Genomic DNA, 16,800 nt, shown 5'->3' on the forward strand with positions numbered 1-16,800 from the left:
CCTTGAATGATGGTAGATCCCCTTCTCCTCCAATGAGCCCAGTTTCTGTTTTGAATTACGGACAGGTTTCCTAGAAGCTGGATTAAATCACATGGCAACAGACTACTTGTATCATGCTACCAGCCCTCCTCTTCCCTGTTCATTCTGAGCTAGTGTCCTACAACAGGTCCCTGGTGCCTTGAGTGTCCTAGTTTCAAGACTATTTACCTATTTTTAGTACAGGTTAGGGAGGTTCTTTACATCACCTCCTTTGCTTCCACTTCATAATTCTGATGTCTGGGTTTGTCCACTATTTCAAAGTGCTCTTTATTATTCCTCATTTGGATGATAGTTATGCAAAGTGGGTTCCTGGTGAGCTGACTGATACCTGGATCCAGTGATGTGTATGTAATTTAAGCATCCACCATAGCCTTCAGTTCATTTAAAGCATACTGGCTGCTTTGCTGATTATATATAAAAAATACACAGTTATTTTCATAAGTGTACTGGTATCTCTCAAATGGGGAAGAAGAGAAAACAACTGCAAAGGAGGAGAGCATGAGGATAATAGACTTGACACTAGAGTAAGTAGTTATCTCGTAAGAAAAGCTCTGTGGAATCATTTGAGACTCTCTATGCATAGAAAGTTGCTCTGTAAGAACTTGTCCAATTATACTTCTCCAACTTCTGCATAATCACACCCCTTATTCCCCAGTGCCTCAAATTGTAAAAAGCAAACAAATAAACAAAAAAATTCTTGATTTAGTGGAAATTTTTCCCTGAGGTTATTTAGAGGAAACATAATTTAGAGGAAAGGATGTTGCCTCATAGAAAGCCTATGTTTATCTCTGTCGCTAATTTGCTGTGTGACCTTAGGGAAGTCACTTTAAATCTTTGGACTTCAATTTCCTCATCTCAGAAATGAAAGATTTGAACTGTATTCACCAAGCCTCTTGCTACTTTTAACTTTCTTGGCTTCAAAGTTAAAATTGTCTTAGTCCAATTCAACCTAGGCTGGTAGTAGTGTTTGAGTATCATGGTAGTTTGAATACTAATGAATTGCCAGATGAAAGCTAACTGCTTAAAGTTAGTAGGCACACAAATCTGCTAATAGCTGGACCTGACATGATCCATGTGTTGGTAAATTCACCATCAGGCGTGCCTGCCTTTCTATTCCCAAAAAGTCATAAAGAGAAGTTAATTAGTTAACTTGCCTGGGTTATATGGGAGGTAGATAGAAAAGCTGTGACTTACCTACAAAATCTGGCCCAGAGAGCCTGCATTCTGTTAACTATTATGCCATATTTTTCTGCATAGGGATTCAAGTACTAGATGGGATTAAGCAATTCGATTTTTAAAAATTTTTCATTATTTTTTTAAAAAGATTTATTTATTTATTTATTTATTTGACAGACAGAGATCACAAGTAGGGAGAGAGAGGGAGAGGGAAGTAGGCTCCCTGCTGAGCAGAGCTCCCTGATTCGGGGCTCAATCCGAGGACCCTGGGATCATGACCTGAGCTGAAGGCAGAGGCTTTAACCTACTGAGCAACCTAGGCACCCCCTAAGCAATTAGATTTTTAAGGACCTTTGAATCTTGAGATTTTGATTCTCTTTGTGAGGCTGATAGTGTATAGATGAGGCAAAGCTTTTCTATGTGCTTGTCTTGACAGGTTTGGAGACTTTAATTTTTTTTTTTTTTTTTTGTATTTTGCTTCCACTTATTAAATATAGTGATGAGGGGTGCCTGGGTAGCTCAGTGGGTTAAAGCCTCTGCCTTTTGCTTAGGTCATATCCCAGGGTCCTGGGATCGAGCCCCGCATCGGGCTCTCTGCTTGGCGGAGAGCCTGCTTCCTCCTCCTCTCTCTCTCTCTGCCTGCCTCTCTCCCTACTTGTGATCTCTATCTGTCAAATAAATAAATAAATAATCTTTAAAAAAATAAATATAGTGATGAGAACATTTTAAAAACTTACTATTATAATTTGCTTTTCTTTGAATCAGAGTAATACTTTAAAAACAATAGCTTTCATTTCTTAGACTTAAGAAATCATGACACTTTAGCAAATATTGGTGATAAATTTATATTCTGACACATCATGAATAAATTTATTGTTACTGAACAATATGATAGTAGTGTAAAGTGGCAGGATGTTCCAACTTTGAGAACGTAATATAAATCTAATATATTCTACCAAGTATCAGCTTTAATTAAAGAGAAAAAGAATATGAAACCTTGTTTTACTATTAGAATTACTGATACTTCTATCAGCAATAACCTGCTGTTAATTGGAACCAAATTCAGTATTTTCATTTATATAAGCTTCTTTAAACCAATGCTTTCCCTTGAAATATGTCACATTGGAGTAAAAACATACTTTTTTCTTTGAGAAAGAACCTGTGAATGTTAGCAATTTAGTTTTCAGCATATTAAAAATGTTAGATTTCCTTAGTTAGCAAGAAGTTATTGGAACCTAGATTAGGTAAAGCTTTATCTGTCAGTCACCCAATAATACTGAAGTAGTATATGTCTTACACAACACAAATGGCAGGTAGTTTTTGGCCCATCAAAACGAGTTGTTTGGAGTGGGAAATCAGAAAAAGCAGTTCATATCTAGCTCTTACATATAACTTAATATACTATATTATAATACTTGTATGTATGTAATTTGTGTGATATAACTTGAATGCTTAATAGAAATTTGGAATATATAAAATGCAGTGCATACCAAAGGGGGGTGTGGGGGTGCCTGGGTGGCTCAGTGAGCTAAGCCTCTGCCTTCGGCTCAGGTCATGATCTCAGGGTCCTGAGATCGAGTCCCACATCGGCCTCTCTGCTCGGCGGGGAGCCTGCTTCCCTCTCTCTCTCTCTGCCTGTCTCTCTGCCTACTTGTGATCTCGGTGTGTCAAATAAATAAATAAAATCTTAAAAAAAAAAAGTGGGGGGGGTGTGGAGCCATCTGTTCTGACAGAGAAGAGTGATCATGACGTGGCTGAATTGCTAGTACACAGTGTTTAAGTCAAACAAAAACAACTTTTAGTTGGTTTTATTATTGTTTATAATTTCTTTACAGCCATTGTATCCCATTAATTTCCTTAATTTAAAGACTACCAGGGACACACCTGTAGTTGAACAAATTGGGTTTATGACACATTACAGTAGGGAGATCACACACCACAGAGAACCATCAAATATCTCAGTAAGAGAATATTCAAATCCTAAATCCTAAAACATTTTTTAGGATTTGGGCTTTGTTGGAATGATTTGGGATAGGGTTTAAGGAAACAGAAGCTTGCTATAGATTGGGGGTTGTCAGAAATCAGGGACAAACTTATAATTTGGTATTCCAATAAATCTTATCTAGAGGGAGGGTAGACTAGAGTGAGGATAAAGCTGTAATTGGTAAGGCAGTATAACTAAAATGGAAAACAAAGGCAAAAACAAAATGACAATATACAATGCAATAAAAGGGAGCACATTTAATGTAGCCTCACTAATGTGTGGAGGAAAAGGGAAAAGAGGGTAATATGCTGTTCCTGCGGCTACATTGGGCAGCAGATAGGGAAGTTGATTTATGCAGCTGCTTAGAGAGGCCATTTCCCAGTCATTTCTCCAGCAGCAATGACTTCTACCTGTATGTGTGTTTCAACTCTATTATGTAGGGCAAGATTCCATTCCTGACCTATGGTCTCTGCTTGTTTCAGTTCCTTACGTCCTATCTGACTTTTGCAACTACAGCCTGTAGCTCTCCTCTGTGTGCAGTTATGACTGCCCATTCATATTCCTGGTCAAGGTGCAGTTGGCAACCCAGACAAATTAGAGCAGTAGTGTACTGTATCTGCTCCGAGACAGAGTGGAGATAATCCATATGCAGTTAGGTCAAGTGGGAATTGAGAGTAAGCATCCCTGGAAAAAGCTAGTTGCAAATGCTAAGGTTACTGGAGTTTTGCGAGGGGTCAGATCTTAATGGAATTAGTTTGGGATGACTTTATAAAGGAGGTGATTTTTGAGCATTGATATTGAAGAGAGTAATGTCATTTAGTATTTATTATTATACTTAGATGAATGAGAATAAGTAAGAACCTAAAAATGGTGTCAGTGGTCATCATGACTGGATTTTCAGAATTAAAAATTGAAACACAAGACAATTATTTCAATAAAAGATGTTTGATATTTAATAAGAGTAGTTAATGTATGTTGAGTAGTTAGGTGATAGACAGTGTCCTAAGGGCTTTATATATTATTCATTTCTTACAACAACTCTTTGAGGATGTAGTTATAACTCCACCCTGCAGAAAGGCGGGGTCTAAGTCCCACCCTCTTGACTATGTGCAAGCCTTGGTGACTTACTGTTGAATAGATTGCGCTGACAGTTACATGGCATGACTCCCCAGACTAGGTTAGAAATAGTGATACAGTTTTCGTCTGGCTCTTTCTGGGGGCCTGCACCTTTAGAGACCTGAACTACCACACAAGAAGTCCAATTAGTCTGAAGCTCAAATCCTGGAGAGAAAAGATCATGTGAAGAGATCACACAGAGGTAGAAGAAAATTCCAAGAAACCCTGGCTTCCAGCCCCAGATTCTTGAAGGGTTCACATTTGTGAATAAACAAGTCTATGGGATGACTCCAACCTTAATCACTGACTTACTGGCAACCTCATGGGAGGCCCTGAGACAGAACCACCCAGACCAGATTCTCCCAAATTCCTGATTCACAGAAGCCACTGAAGATAAATGATTATAGTTGTTTTAAGAACTGTTTTAGGGTGATTTTTATATAAGAGATAACCAATACAAGGTGCGTCTTGGTATTGGATTAGGGCTAATAATAAAATGGAATTCCTGTCTCAAAGTAGGTAGAGTTCCTCTCTGGCAATGCAAGGTAACAAAAAGATTTAGAAGGTTCATGTTATTGGAATTATGGCATCTTTTACTGGTGAGAGCGATTTTATTATAGCGCTATGGAAGGAGAAAAGCACTGGATTTGGAGACAGAAAATCTACCTTTGAATTTTAAACCAGTTGTGCCAGTTCTACCTGTGTGACATGAGGGAAGCTGCATAACCTCCTGACTGTTCTTGCTGAAAACAAAGATACAGAACTTTGGTATTCAGTTCTTGGCAACACATCTTAACAACAGCATCTAGAAACTGGAGTGAATCAAAGGAGAGAGACGAAGGGTCAGGAAACCATGTGAAATAGGAAATGGGTGTAGAAACTGGAGGGGTGTCCCCTAGAAAAGAACTATTAATTCAATCCCTCCCTTCAGAATTTGAGTAACTCTAACATGGAAGAGGAAATAGATTGATTTTGTGTATCTTTTTTTTTTCATTTTATTTATTTTTTCAGTGTAACAGTATTCATTCTTTTTGCACAACACCCAGTGCTCCATGCAAAACGTGCCCTCCCCATTACCCACCACCTGTTCCCCCAACCTCCCACCCCTGACCCTTCAAAACCCTCAGGTTGCCCCAACCTCCCACCCCTGACCCTTCAAAACCCTCAGGTTGTTTTTCAGAGTCCATAGTCTCTTATGGTTATCTTTTGAGGGCAAATGGGAAACAATAGGTGATAATGATGAGGATCTAGATTTCAGTTGATGCAAGGATTCCTTTGTACATAATTAAGTTTGTTAGAAAATATTATTTGAGAGCCTTAGGCTGCAGAAATGCCAAGGAAAGAAAGCTTGGTTATTTTTTCTGGGTTCAATACAGGGAGGTTATAATACACTAACTCTCTAGACATCTTCAAGAGGACCATGTACTAAATGATACAATATATCCTTTTTCCCATTTAATACATCTTTTTTTGTAAATGAATTATTTCTACAACATGTTTTTGGTATTCAAGGTCAGTCTTCACAACAATATTTACTTTCTGTTTAAAAGGAGTATTTGTAATAGAACATTTGCAAAATATGGATGACTTCAAAAAGAAAATTAAAGCTACCTATTATCCCAACACTCAAGGACCATTTATGTTTTGTTGGAAATTCTGTTGTCTTTTCTTCTGTACATAATTTTTTCTAAAAAAATATATATTGATGTTTCTTACTCACTTACTTTTTACCAACAATACATTATGAATATTTCCACATCACTACATTTTCTGTAAAAATATGATTTTCAGTAGTTTCAAATCATTTTACCCTCTGGATGAAACCCTTATGCCCTCAGAATGATCTCTAAAATTGGTCATGTAGGTTGACTGTAATTGTTCATCATTATAAATGACTCTGTTTTCACCATATATAATATTGTTTTTAATGGCTGCATGGTATTCCTCTGTATAGCTATATCATCTTCTATTAAATGAATCCCTTTTTAAAAAAATATTTCAGTTCTCAATATTTTGCTTAAATAAGCAATCCCATCACTGTTAGAACAAATTTTTACTCTTAGCCTTATATTTTAAACTATTTTTGACATATTTGGTTAGTAGTTGTTTCAAGTTAAGCAGTTGATGATGTACTTAACTTTTTTGTTGGGTGCTCTTGGAGGGGGGTATATTGAAGAAACATGAGACATGGCCCCAATACTTTAAGTGTTAAAATTTAGTTGCAGATATGACTAATACATGCAAAATAGTAATGGATAATTTATTTCCGTATATTATTAAATGCTAAGTTGTGTGGTTCTGATGTGCTTCAATGTGTAGTTCAGGGGGTAGGAGGATAGTGAGGCCCACTATAGTCAGGCAGGACTTCAAGAATGAAATACAGTTTGATCTGAGCTTTGAGGAGTGGGTTGAGTGAATAGTCAAAGAGAACATGGGACATTCTAGAGGAAAAGAACATGAAGCACAAAAGCTCAAAAATTTATGTGTGTTTGATATATTCACATTACCATGAGAAGGCTATTTAAGTCTAATGTCTTTCTATTGCCACTGCTGAAAAATCTGTTTTGACTAACAACCTCTGAAAAATCTGGGCAATATTTATTTTAAAACATTTTTCCAGTTTCATTGAGATATAATTGACAAATAACATATGAAAGTGTAGAAAATAATTATTTGGCACATGTATGTATTGTGAAATGATTACCAGAATAAGCTTAGTTGACATCCATCCCCTTATATATGTTTTGTCTTTAATATTTACTTTTCTACCCCTTCAGACATGGAAACACCTTTTTTCAAAATTTTTAAAAATATTTTATTTATTTATTTGACAGGCAGAGATCACAAGTAGGCAGAGAGGCAGGCAGAGGAGAGAGAGGGGGAAGCAGGCTCCCAGCTGAGCAGAGAGCCCGATGTGGAGCTCCATCCCAGGACCCTGGGATCATGACCTGAGCCGAAAGCAGAGGCTTTAACCCACTGAGCCACCCAGGCACCCCAAGACATGGAAACATCTTAATTAAATATTTTTGATTTGTGAAAATTGCTTGTGTTTTCTAGAAACTTTGCCTAATGACTATATTTTTGTATTACTGTGTGCTTTTTCAGGCACCTGCCTATCATTTTGCATTGTATTTAATTGACTTCCAGCAAAAAGCTCTTTAGATAATCTGAATCAATGTTGCTTTAGTTCTTCTGTTGTGACTGGGATCCTTTTAAATAATATTTCAAGAATTATCTTCACTGTTAGGTTTGGTGTACCACTGAGGTTAGGGTTGAGAGAAAACAAACTTACAGTAACTTGCCTTTGAATGAACTAACGCTAACTCTGTTCCCATATGTTCTGCTTGCTGTGATGGTCATTTGCTCAGTTACATTATACAGTGGTTGTTTTCATAAGAAAGAACAAAAGAAGTAATATCTTTTATGTTATTTTTTTAAAAATTAAAACTAACCAGCCTTCTTAAAAATTTTCATAATTCTATCCATATTGTGGCATTCAGGAAAAACTTTTATTTCATTGCTTTCATAGGGATCAGTGTTTCTTGAAGTGGGATGCATCAGAATGAAAGGACTATAGATTGGAATCACTTGGGTATTTATCAAACACCATATTCCTGGGCCCCTCCATTGGGGGTATTGAGGGAGGTGAGGGAATCTGCATTTTAACATATTTGCTAGGGAATTCTAAATATTGAAGTTTGAGAACCATTGCTTTAGGGAAAGCTATCTTGCATCTCTCCATGGCTATGCTGCTGTGACATGCATCAAGACACAACAGATACCATTGTTGGGCATCTTTCCTCAAACTGCTATTTCATAGGACCTGTTTCGTTTTTAGGAAATTACATAAGTTGAGCTTTTTTTTCCATTAAGAAAACTTACTTAAATATTGCCTAGCCTCTTAAAAAGAACCCTAGAGATCCTTTGTCAAGTTTCTTTTTCTAATTTGGCATTATTGCCTTTTACCCAACAGTACCCTCTTCGTTAAGTGTTTGGGCTTAAGTACCCCTTTACACAGATCAATTGCCTGTAGGCTTCCATTCATGAGAGACCATTATTTTTTACGTTTTAGAAAGTTAAAAAGTGAGGCCAGAAATGGTAAAATTTGCACATTTCCTTTGTTCCTAAGAATGGTATAAGGGGACTTAGATGACTTACGCCATTGATGATTTTATCCATTGCCTATGTTGGTGCCTGGTGACATATTGCAAGTAGTTCTTATCACTTTTTTGGAAAAATCATGACTTTTCAGCTTCTTATTCTCTGCTTCTTGGGAGTGTTTAGCCACTTTGCACAGATTATGGGGCTGAGGACAGTGTGGGTCATTGGTGTGGGAACCTATGGTGATTGTCTGTGGTGTAGGGTGGTGGTGGCTACATTCCCATAGGTTAAAAAACAAAACAAAACAAAACAAAGAAAGCAGTCTATCTCACAAAGGACATGAGTAAATAAAACTTTAAGTTGTTCCTCAGGCAGGAGAGCCACTCCTAACATCTTTTAATTTCAGTTTAGGAGTGATGGGAAAGCCCTTTGAATTATTATGGTCAATGTTGGCTTATTTGTAGGTAATCCACTTCCACATGAGTTGTTTTGACTTGGTTTTTAATCTCTTCAGTTAGTCAAAGTTTTTGTTGTTGTTGTTGTTGTTGTTTTTGTTTTTGATTTATAGGCTACGATACAAGACTAGTTTGCCCTTGAAATGAAAGTGACGGAAGCATGATTTATCCAATGGTGATACTGGTTCAAAAAAGCCTAGGTCAAATTTCTGATCAGAACATTACTAAGGGATCAAAATGGCTTTGGAAAACACATTTCTGAGTTTTCTTTCTTTTTTTTTTTTTTAAGGGTATTTATTCATTTGAAAGAGAGTGAAAGAAGAGAGAGAGCATGAGCAGAGGGTAGGGACAGGGGGAGAGGGAGAAGCAGACTACCCTGCTGAGCAGGGAGCCCAATGAGGGACTCGCTCCCGGGACCCTGAGATCTTGACCTGAGCCAGAGGCAGACACTTAGCTGACTGAGCCACCCAGGCACCCCCATTTCTGAGTTTTCATTTGCACAAAGCAGAGAATGACGTGACATCCCAAGAAGTCACTAACCATGACTGGCATCTAAAAGAAGGGGTTCCTCTGCATTATGCTATAGAGTTATTGTAAATATTAAATGAAATAAAACGTCTCTCCTAGATCTGGGAGCAAGGTAAAGAAGAGCTCTCTTTCCTGCCCCTGCCCTACTCCATTTATTTTATCCTTTTCAATTTATTTCAGTACAAATGTAATGAACGTCTGTTCTGTGCTAGGAATTGTGTTAGTATTGGGAATAAAAAAAAAAGACTGATTTGGCTTACCATATTCTTAACAGCTTTATTAAGATACACTACACACACACATGATTTACCCATTTAATGTATACAATTCAATGGTTTTTAGTATATGCTCAGGCTTCACAGTATTCAGTTTACTTTAAGAGTCCTAACATGTTTTTTTTTTTTTGTTTTTTTTTTTTTGTTTTGTTTTGTTTTCCATTTTATTTATTTTTTCAGCGTAACAGTATTCATTCTTTTTGCACAACACCCAGTGCTCCATGCAAAACGTGCCCTCCCCATTACCCACCACCTGTTCCCCCAACCTCCCACCCCTGACCCTTCAAAACCCTCAGGTTGTTTTACTAAACAATTGCTTAGGTCCAGAGGAGAAGAGAACCGCGTTGGTTCCATCCTTAGATCTGCTCCTTCCATCAGAATAATGGTACCTACCACTTATTAAATACCACTTTTTAGAGCTCAGTCTTGTGCCTAGTTGCTTTACAAATGTTATCTCATAATATGTTCCCAACAGCCTTGAAAACAAGTTTTATTTAACCTTCTACAATGACAAAAATACTAATTGCCTAGCATTTGTCATTTATAGTTATCTTGAAACCAGTACTTGTCTAGGTTCCATTTTTCTTTTCTCCCTCTTTCCCACCAGGTATTACTATAACTTTTGCCTCCTATTTCTTCCTCTAGTTCTTGAAGTTCGCTGGATGTCTTTGTGAAGGGGGAGAGAGATATAGGAGCAGTTAAAGATGTTCATACTTCTGATGAGAATCACAAAGGCCAAATGCTTTATTTCATACCTTTTTTTTTTTTTTAATTGGGCAAGAGAATACCCATGCCTAGACACATGAGGTGAATGTAAGATTACTGATGGGCTGGAGCTAAATAACAGTTGCTTCCAACCCTCAGTTCTGATTTAGAGAGATGTAAAAACATTTTCTTTCTATAAACTTTTAGGTATTTGTTATTTTCAATATCAGCTTTGCATTATTCCTCACAGATGGATCTAACCTTCTAACCAGTTAGCGTACCTTCTCTGTATTGTGAATTCTTGTGCAAATGTTTCGTAGCAGATTTGTCTTTTTAAAAATAATCAAATAAGCATAAAAACATGAAAATAAGCCACTTTCAAATATATGTTACTATGTACTAAAGTGTAAGTGATAAAGTTAAGGAACAGAAAGAATTTTTGGAACTTTGAAAGATGTATGGCTAGGAAAAAAATGATTCCCCTCAAGCCCCAGCACACAAAAATGTTCAGGTTGGCTAACTTTCTGGCACTGATTTAGATATTTTATATATTTGCTGTTGAATAATTAACATTGGATATTGAAGCTAATTTCCCTATTGTTTCTAAATTCAAGGATAATGTTATTATAATGTATATATTTTTTAGGTTGTGGGAAGAGCATTTAACAAAAGTGCCAATTAAAAGAAAAACTTCACCAATCTTAATAATTAATAATTGAAGTTGAACTACTTTAAATGAAGGGTGTGAATGAATAAGAAGTCAAAGTGTCCATTTTAAAATTAAGGGTTTGAAACTCTTAGGTTGGTTTTTAATTGAATTGTCCTCATAATGTTATTCTGAGTTTAGGATTTTTCTCCAACGGTATGCAAAGAAACAAATGTTCTAACAGTTTTATTTTATTTTGTTTTTCTAGGAGTCAGAGAATAATAAGTTATGTTCCCTGTATTCCTTCCGAAATACCTCTACCTCACCACATAAGCCTGACGAAGGGAGTCGGGACCGCGAGATAATGACCAGTGTTACTTTTGGAACCCCAGAACGCCGCAAAGGGAGCCTTGCCGATGTGGTGGACACACTGAAACAGAAGAAGCTTGAGGAAATGACTCGGACTGAACAAGAGGGTATGTGTGGACTTAACTGTTGGGCTTTATTCTTTCAAAGATTCCAGGCCTTAAAAAAAAACCAACAAAAAACAACTGAGTGGGATTTCAAGGGCCAAAGCAGTGCATAATTGGCACTAGCTAGGAAAAAGTTATTCACAGGTTACCATGGTGATGGCAGATTTGATCCGTTGACAGTATTAAGCAGATAGTTCCATTTTTCTAAAACTTTGTGCATTTTATTTTGTTCTTATGATAATAAATCAAGGTTTTAAAGGGACTGCAAGCTTTACCGTGTAAAAAGGTATAGTATGGGAACTTTTGCAGCTGCAACTTTATTTTTCATTCTTTTTCTCCCTTATTTCCTTTTGATGGGCAGTGTTTTATTATGAAAAGATTAACTGTTTAAAAAGAAAAGAAAAGCAAACAGAAAATAAAAACAAAACTAATTTATTCCTCATTTTTATAAATATTACAAATTTATAAATATTATCCTTTCACCTCCAAATTGTTGTAGAATTGAGAGTTGAGGTTTCTAATTTGTCAAAGCTAAATGCTCAAGAGAAAAGTGCTGTGACATATGACATCTATTAGATCATCCCACAGCTACCTTCTCTACTCTCTCAAGAGATATACTTAGTGTTACTAGGTTCACCTAGGTCCTAAAAAACATGAAAGAAGACTCTAATAATATTTTTAAATCAAATAAATCAAGTCTAAGTGGTTGCTGTACTATGTATGTTCTTTTGTTCTTTATGTGCAGATTTTAGACTTTGAAATGTAGGGTAGTTAATGGTTCTGGATTTATTGAGAACACTGTAAATTAAATTTAGAGTTCTGTGGCACTGTAGAGAAATGGGGATATAAGAGAATTTTTCATGTAACTTAATTTTATTTCCTATGAGGGCTTAACAGTTTAGAAGTTTCAAATTAATTTTTGTGGATGTGTCATTCACATCAGCACAAAAGGAAGTTTCTAAAATGCATCACACACCTCCCTGACTTACCAACCAGATGATATGACACAAAAATGTAAATTTTTTTTGGATGATTCAGGGTCATGGTGCAATAGACTATAAACTCCAATACCTATCTAATAATTATGTGACCCTGGGTAAATTCTTCAGTTTACCTGAGCCACAAAATTTAAAATTTGGTGTGGTACTGGTATTTGACTTGGTAACTCAAACATTTTGGGAATTAACTATAATAATGAACATAGAAGTCTCTGATGAGCAATCAAGTACATAAATTTGGGGTATTGTGATAATTATCATATTATAAATGTCAATTGTTTTATTAGGCTATAATGTGATGATGCCCCCAGAGATCATTGAGATGATTAGGACTATTTGGCTTTATGGTTATTTCTCTGTAATTATGAGACTTTTGAGTTCTTGAATCTGCTTGATAACAGGTATCTTTTGGTGCATGCACCATCTGTGTGCATGTGTGTCTGTGTGTATGTGTGTATGTTGGGGTCTCTTCTTTCAATATCAGATCGCAGGCTGTTACTTTTTGCATTTTGAATAATTTCTAATTTGTTTCTCTTTTAATTTATAAATTACGAAAATAGATAATCACAGCCTCTGGACCATAAGTAAAATGTAAACATATATGTCTGGGCGAGTTGCTGAGATTTCGCGATAATACATATGATCTTTAGTTCTGGACTTCTGGCTGCACAGGCACTTTATTTTCCCCTACTTGGCTATGTTCTAGCATAAATGAAACTGTCAGATCAATAATCTCTAAAGAAGTGAGATTGCTAGATTATTTTAATTATGATTTACCAAAAAGATGATTTAGTCCTATAAGAAAGTGGTTTTTAAAATTCTGTAGCGAGCTCTTTAATGTAAAAATAAAGAAACTGATATGAGATGTTTTTTTTTCCCCAGTGTGAACTCCTAGGAAATTTAAAATATTTTTTCTCTTGTACCCATAGTTTTTTTGTTCTTCCTCTTTATTACTGTGTGTTAAAGATTTGGTACAAGAGAGACACTTACAAGATGAGAGCTCTCATTTAAGAGCACTTTATCAGTACATTCCTACTATCAAAGAATGTTTTTATGTATTTTACTGAACTTTGTTTTCTATAGTATATATATTTTAGGCATCAGAATTTCAGGCATTTTTTATTAAGTGTGCATTAATGTATATAATGCATTAAGTATAAATACGAAATGATAAAAGTATGCTCATCAAACTTGCAGATTCTACAAATCTGGGAGGAACATTGAATAAAGTGCATGAAAGAAACAAAACTCAAAAGGTTTTGACAAACCAAAAATATGAACTTAAAACTAGCCCATCAAATAAAATTTAATAGATCTTGTTGTTAAGTCCAGAGATCGTGACCAAAACTCCTAGCTGCACAAATAATTACTGAAGGAAATTCAAATAGCAGACACATGAATTTTTAAAAAAAAAATAAGCTTATGAGTTTTAAGAAAGTACACTGGGCTCAGCATGATGAATAATGCCAAAAATTTGATAGTGCTGTCTCAGTCAGCCTTACTAGAATTACAGTATGTAGCATTCAAAAGGTGGTAGTCCCATTGAACTCCCTGCTCAAGAGAATGCATCTGAATTATGGTGTTGAGTTGAGAATCACCACACTTTAAGAGGGACTAAAAAACATTGGGATATTCTCAGAGGAGAACAGTTGACATGATAACAGACATATAATTACATCATAAGAGGAATGGTTGAAGGAACTAGTAATATTAATCCTGGAGAAAATAGATGAAGGATGACATGATAGTTGTCCTGTGGAGGAGAGATTGGGTTTATTCTATGTAGTTGCATAGGGATTGAATGAAGACCAGTGACAAGAAGTTACAAGGAACCAGATTATCATTTAAAACAATATTAACTGTCTGACAGTTGTACCTGTCCATTTATGGACTAATCTTCTTTGGAAGATAATAAATTGTCCTTGGAGGTATGTGGCAATCTTAATTGCCATTTTAATAGGGCTAGGGGACAAGAGGGTCTTTTTTCTAATGCCAAAGCTCTATGAATATTTATGAATAATGTGCTTATACAATATTTCATAGTTCATCATATGTATTTTTTATAGCCATAACCAAGAACTACATAGTATCATGATTATTTTTCTACAAGTTTTCTTTTTATTTTGCAAGGTGACAGTAGAATCCAGGGATTCTTAACTTTTTTTTTTTTTTTTTGACCATGGATTTTCTTGTTAGTCAGTGAAGCCTACATGTTATTTCTTAGTTTAAATGCACAAGGTAAAAATCCATGGAATTACAGAGACAATGAATTATATTAAAATATCAAGTAATTCTAAAATTTTATGATATGGTAGAAAATGCTTCTTAACTAATGCATTAAGCAACAAGATCTAATGAAGGGACTCAAAATATCAAAATTTTAATGTAGTGATAAACATAAAAGATATTTTAAGTTATCACTAACCAGTACAATGTGCCAGAAAAATATACTGTAATTCTATTGGTTATAGTATCACAAATATTATGAATATTTTATGGTTTTTGCCTGCATACGCAACTTAAGGAAGTGCAAATTTTCAGTTAGAGGTTTGCAAAAAGAATTTTTCCATCCAGGTTCACCATCCAAGGCCCCATGAATCCTGTAGATGGACTCTTGGGGTCTATGGACCCTGGTTTAGAGTCCCTATGCTACATAATATGGGGCACCCATAATGAGTAAAACAACAGTCTCTAACTTGAAAGAGTTCATATTCTTGTAAGAGGTATAGGATATATACAAAATGAACTCTAATTCAGTGTCTAATACAGAAGTTTTACAGGACACATTGCACTGGTCTAGGAAGCCATGGGAAGTTTCTAAAGAGAAATGGGTCTTAGCTGGTCTTGGAGAATGAAGGATTTAGATAGGCAGAATGGAGGGGAGGGACATTTCAGATAGAAGGAATAGGCAGAGACCTTTAAAATAGCCAACAGTTCAGGTTCTGGTTTAAAGTATGTGAAATGCATATGGGATATAAGACTGAAAAGGTAGGTTGTGTTCAGATCACTGAGGCCCTTTAATTCTTGGCTTAGGAGTTTGCACTTTAAAATGAAGGTCACGGAAGAACCATTGACAATTTCTTAGTGCAACATGGTGATAGATTTAGAGCTATCCTTCAGGAAGTCCATCTGGCAGCACCGTGTAGGATGTGTAGGAGCATGAGAGACACAGAGAAAATTGTTTCAGGCTAGAGATAACGAGGGCCTGAAACTAAGGCAGCAGAAATGAGAAAGGAGGAATGGGTGAATATGGAAAAGATAATTAGGAGATAGAATTGTTAGGAGTTGACATTTAAGTGAGGAGACCAGGGGAGAGGAATGGTTCAAATTTTGCTCAGAGTTTTTAAACTCTGGGTGAGTAGGAAGGTTGTAATACAAATGATAAAAAAAAATAGTAGAGGAACATGTTTTGGAGATGGGAGCCATGAATATTTCTATTTTCTACTTTGAGTTTGATTCCTAATTTTAATTATCTGCTTGGAGCAATACTACAGAACAAGATAATGGTATCTCTGACTCCATAAAACTATATTTCAGGTCTATGGAGGTATAATAGCTTCACCAGTATTTGCTTGGCTTTGACTGTTTAAAGCCCCTGGTCTCTCTCCTCAGGTGGGGCAGCTCTTATCCCAGGGGACATATAAGAGCTTTCAAATGCATCACTTGCCTCACTCTCACCTCTGTTCCTGGTTTGAAGGCCATACCTCACGAATGTCAAGCCTGTGTGATTGACATAATAAATGACTTTTCCTGAGTCATTCTTGTCCTGGAGAATATTTTGACTCTATCAGACTAAATACCTTCCCCCTCACTTCCCCTCATATACAGGAACTGATCTATAAAAAGTTTATTTATTATGGTCTATTTTAAAAATAATATCTACATGACAGAACATTAGGGATGTTATTCTCTTAAAGGCAGATCCTTTCATCAGCCAAATAATTGTCCAGTGTTTTATCTGCCATTCTTCAAGAAATGTCTTCTTCAGAACAGTGATTTGACTGGATTGCTGAGACACTGATGAACAAAGGTGTTCTGTCTGAAGTGCCTCCTCTGAAAGTGAGACTTGTGGGAAAATAGACAAGGTTTCTGTTTTGTTGCAAATTTAACCTTCATTTTTTTGGTCACGGGTAGGTAGGAAGATAGATGATAGATGAGAGAGAGAGAGAGAGAGAGACAGATGCATGGATGGAGGCATAGAATGAATATCAGAATCTACCTTTTAAAACACTGCTGAGGGGCGCCTGGGTGGCTCAGTGGGTTAAAGCCTCTGCCTTCGGCTCAGGTCATGATCTTAGGGTCCT

At 36.2% G+C, this 16,800-nt stretch overlaps 1 protein-coding gene across 9 annotated transcripts in view; it reads left to right on the forward strand.

Annotated features, from left to right (window-relative positions):
* Positions 1-16,800, forward strand: part of SOX6 (SRY-box transcription factor 6) — a 645,777-nt gene that overhangs the window by 277,825 nt on the left and 351,152 nt on the right. For all 9 annotated transcript variants that reach the window (XM_046016041.1, XM_046016039.1, XM_046016042.1 and 6 more), the window contains one exon: positions 11,294-11,501. In XM_046016041.1, the coding sequence (XP_045871997.1) occupies positions 11,294-11,501 (208 nt within the window). The remainder of the gene's footprint in view (positions 1-11,293; positions 11,502-16,800) is intronic.

This window comes from Meles meles, chromosome 8 (assembly GCF_922984935.1).
Source record: "Meles meles chromosome 8, mMelMel3.1 paternal haplotype, whole genome shotgun sequence".
In the NCBI taxonomy this organism is placed as follows: Eukaryota; Metazoa; Chordata; class Mammalia; order Carnivora; family Mustelidae; genus Meles; species Meles meles.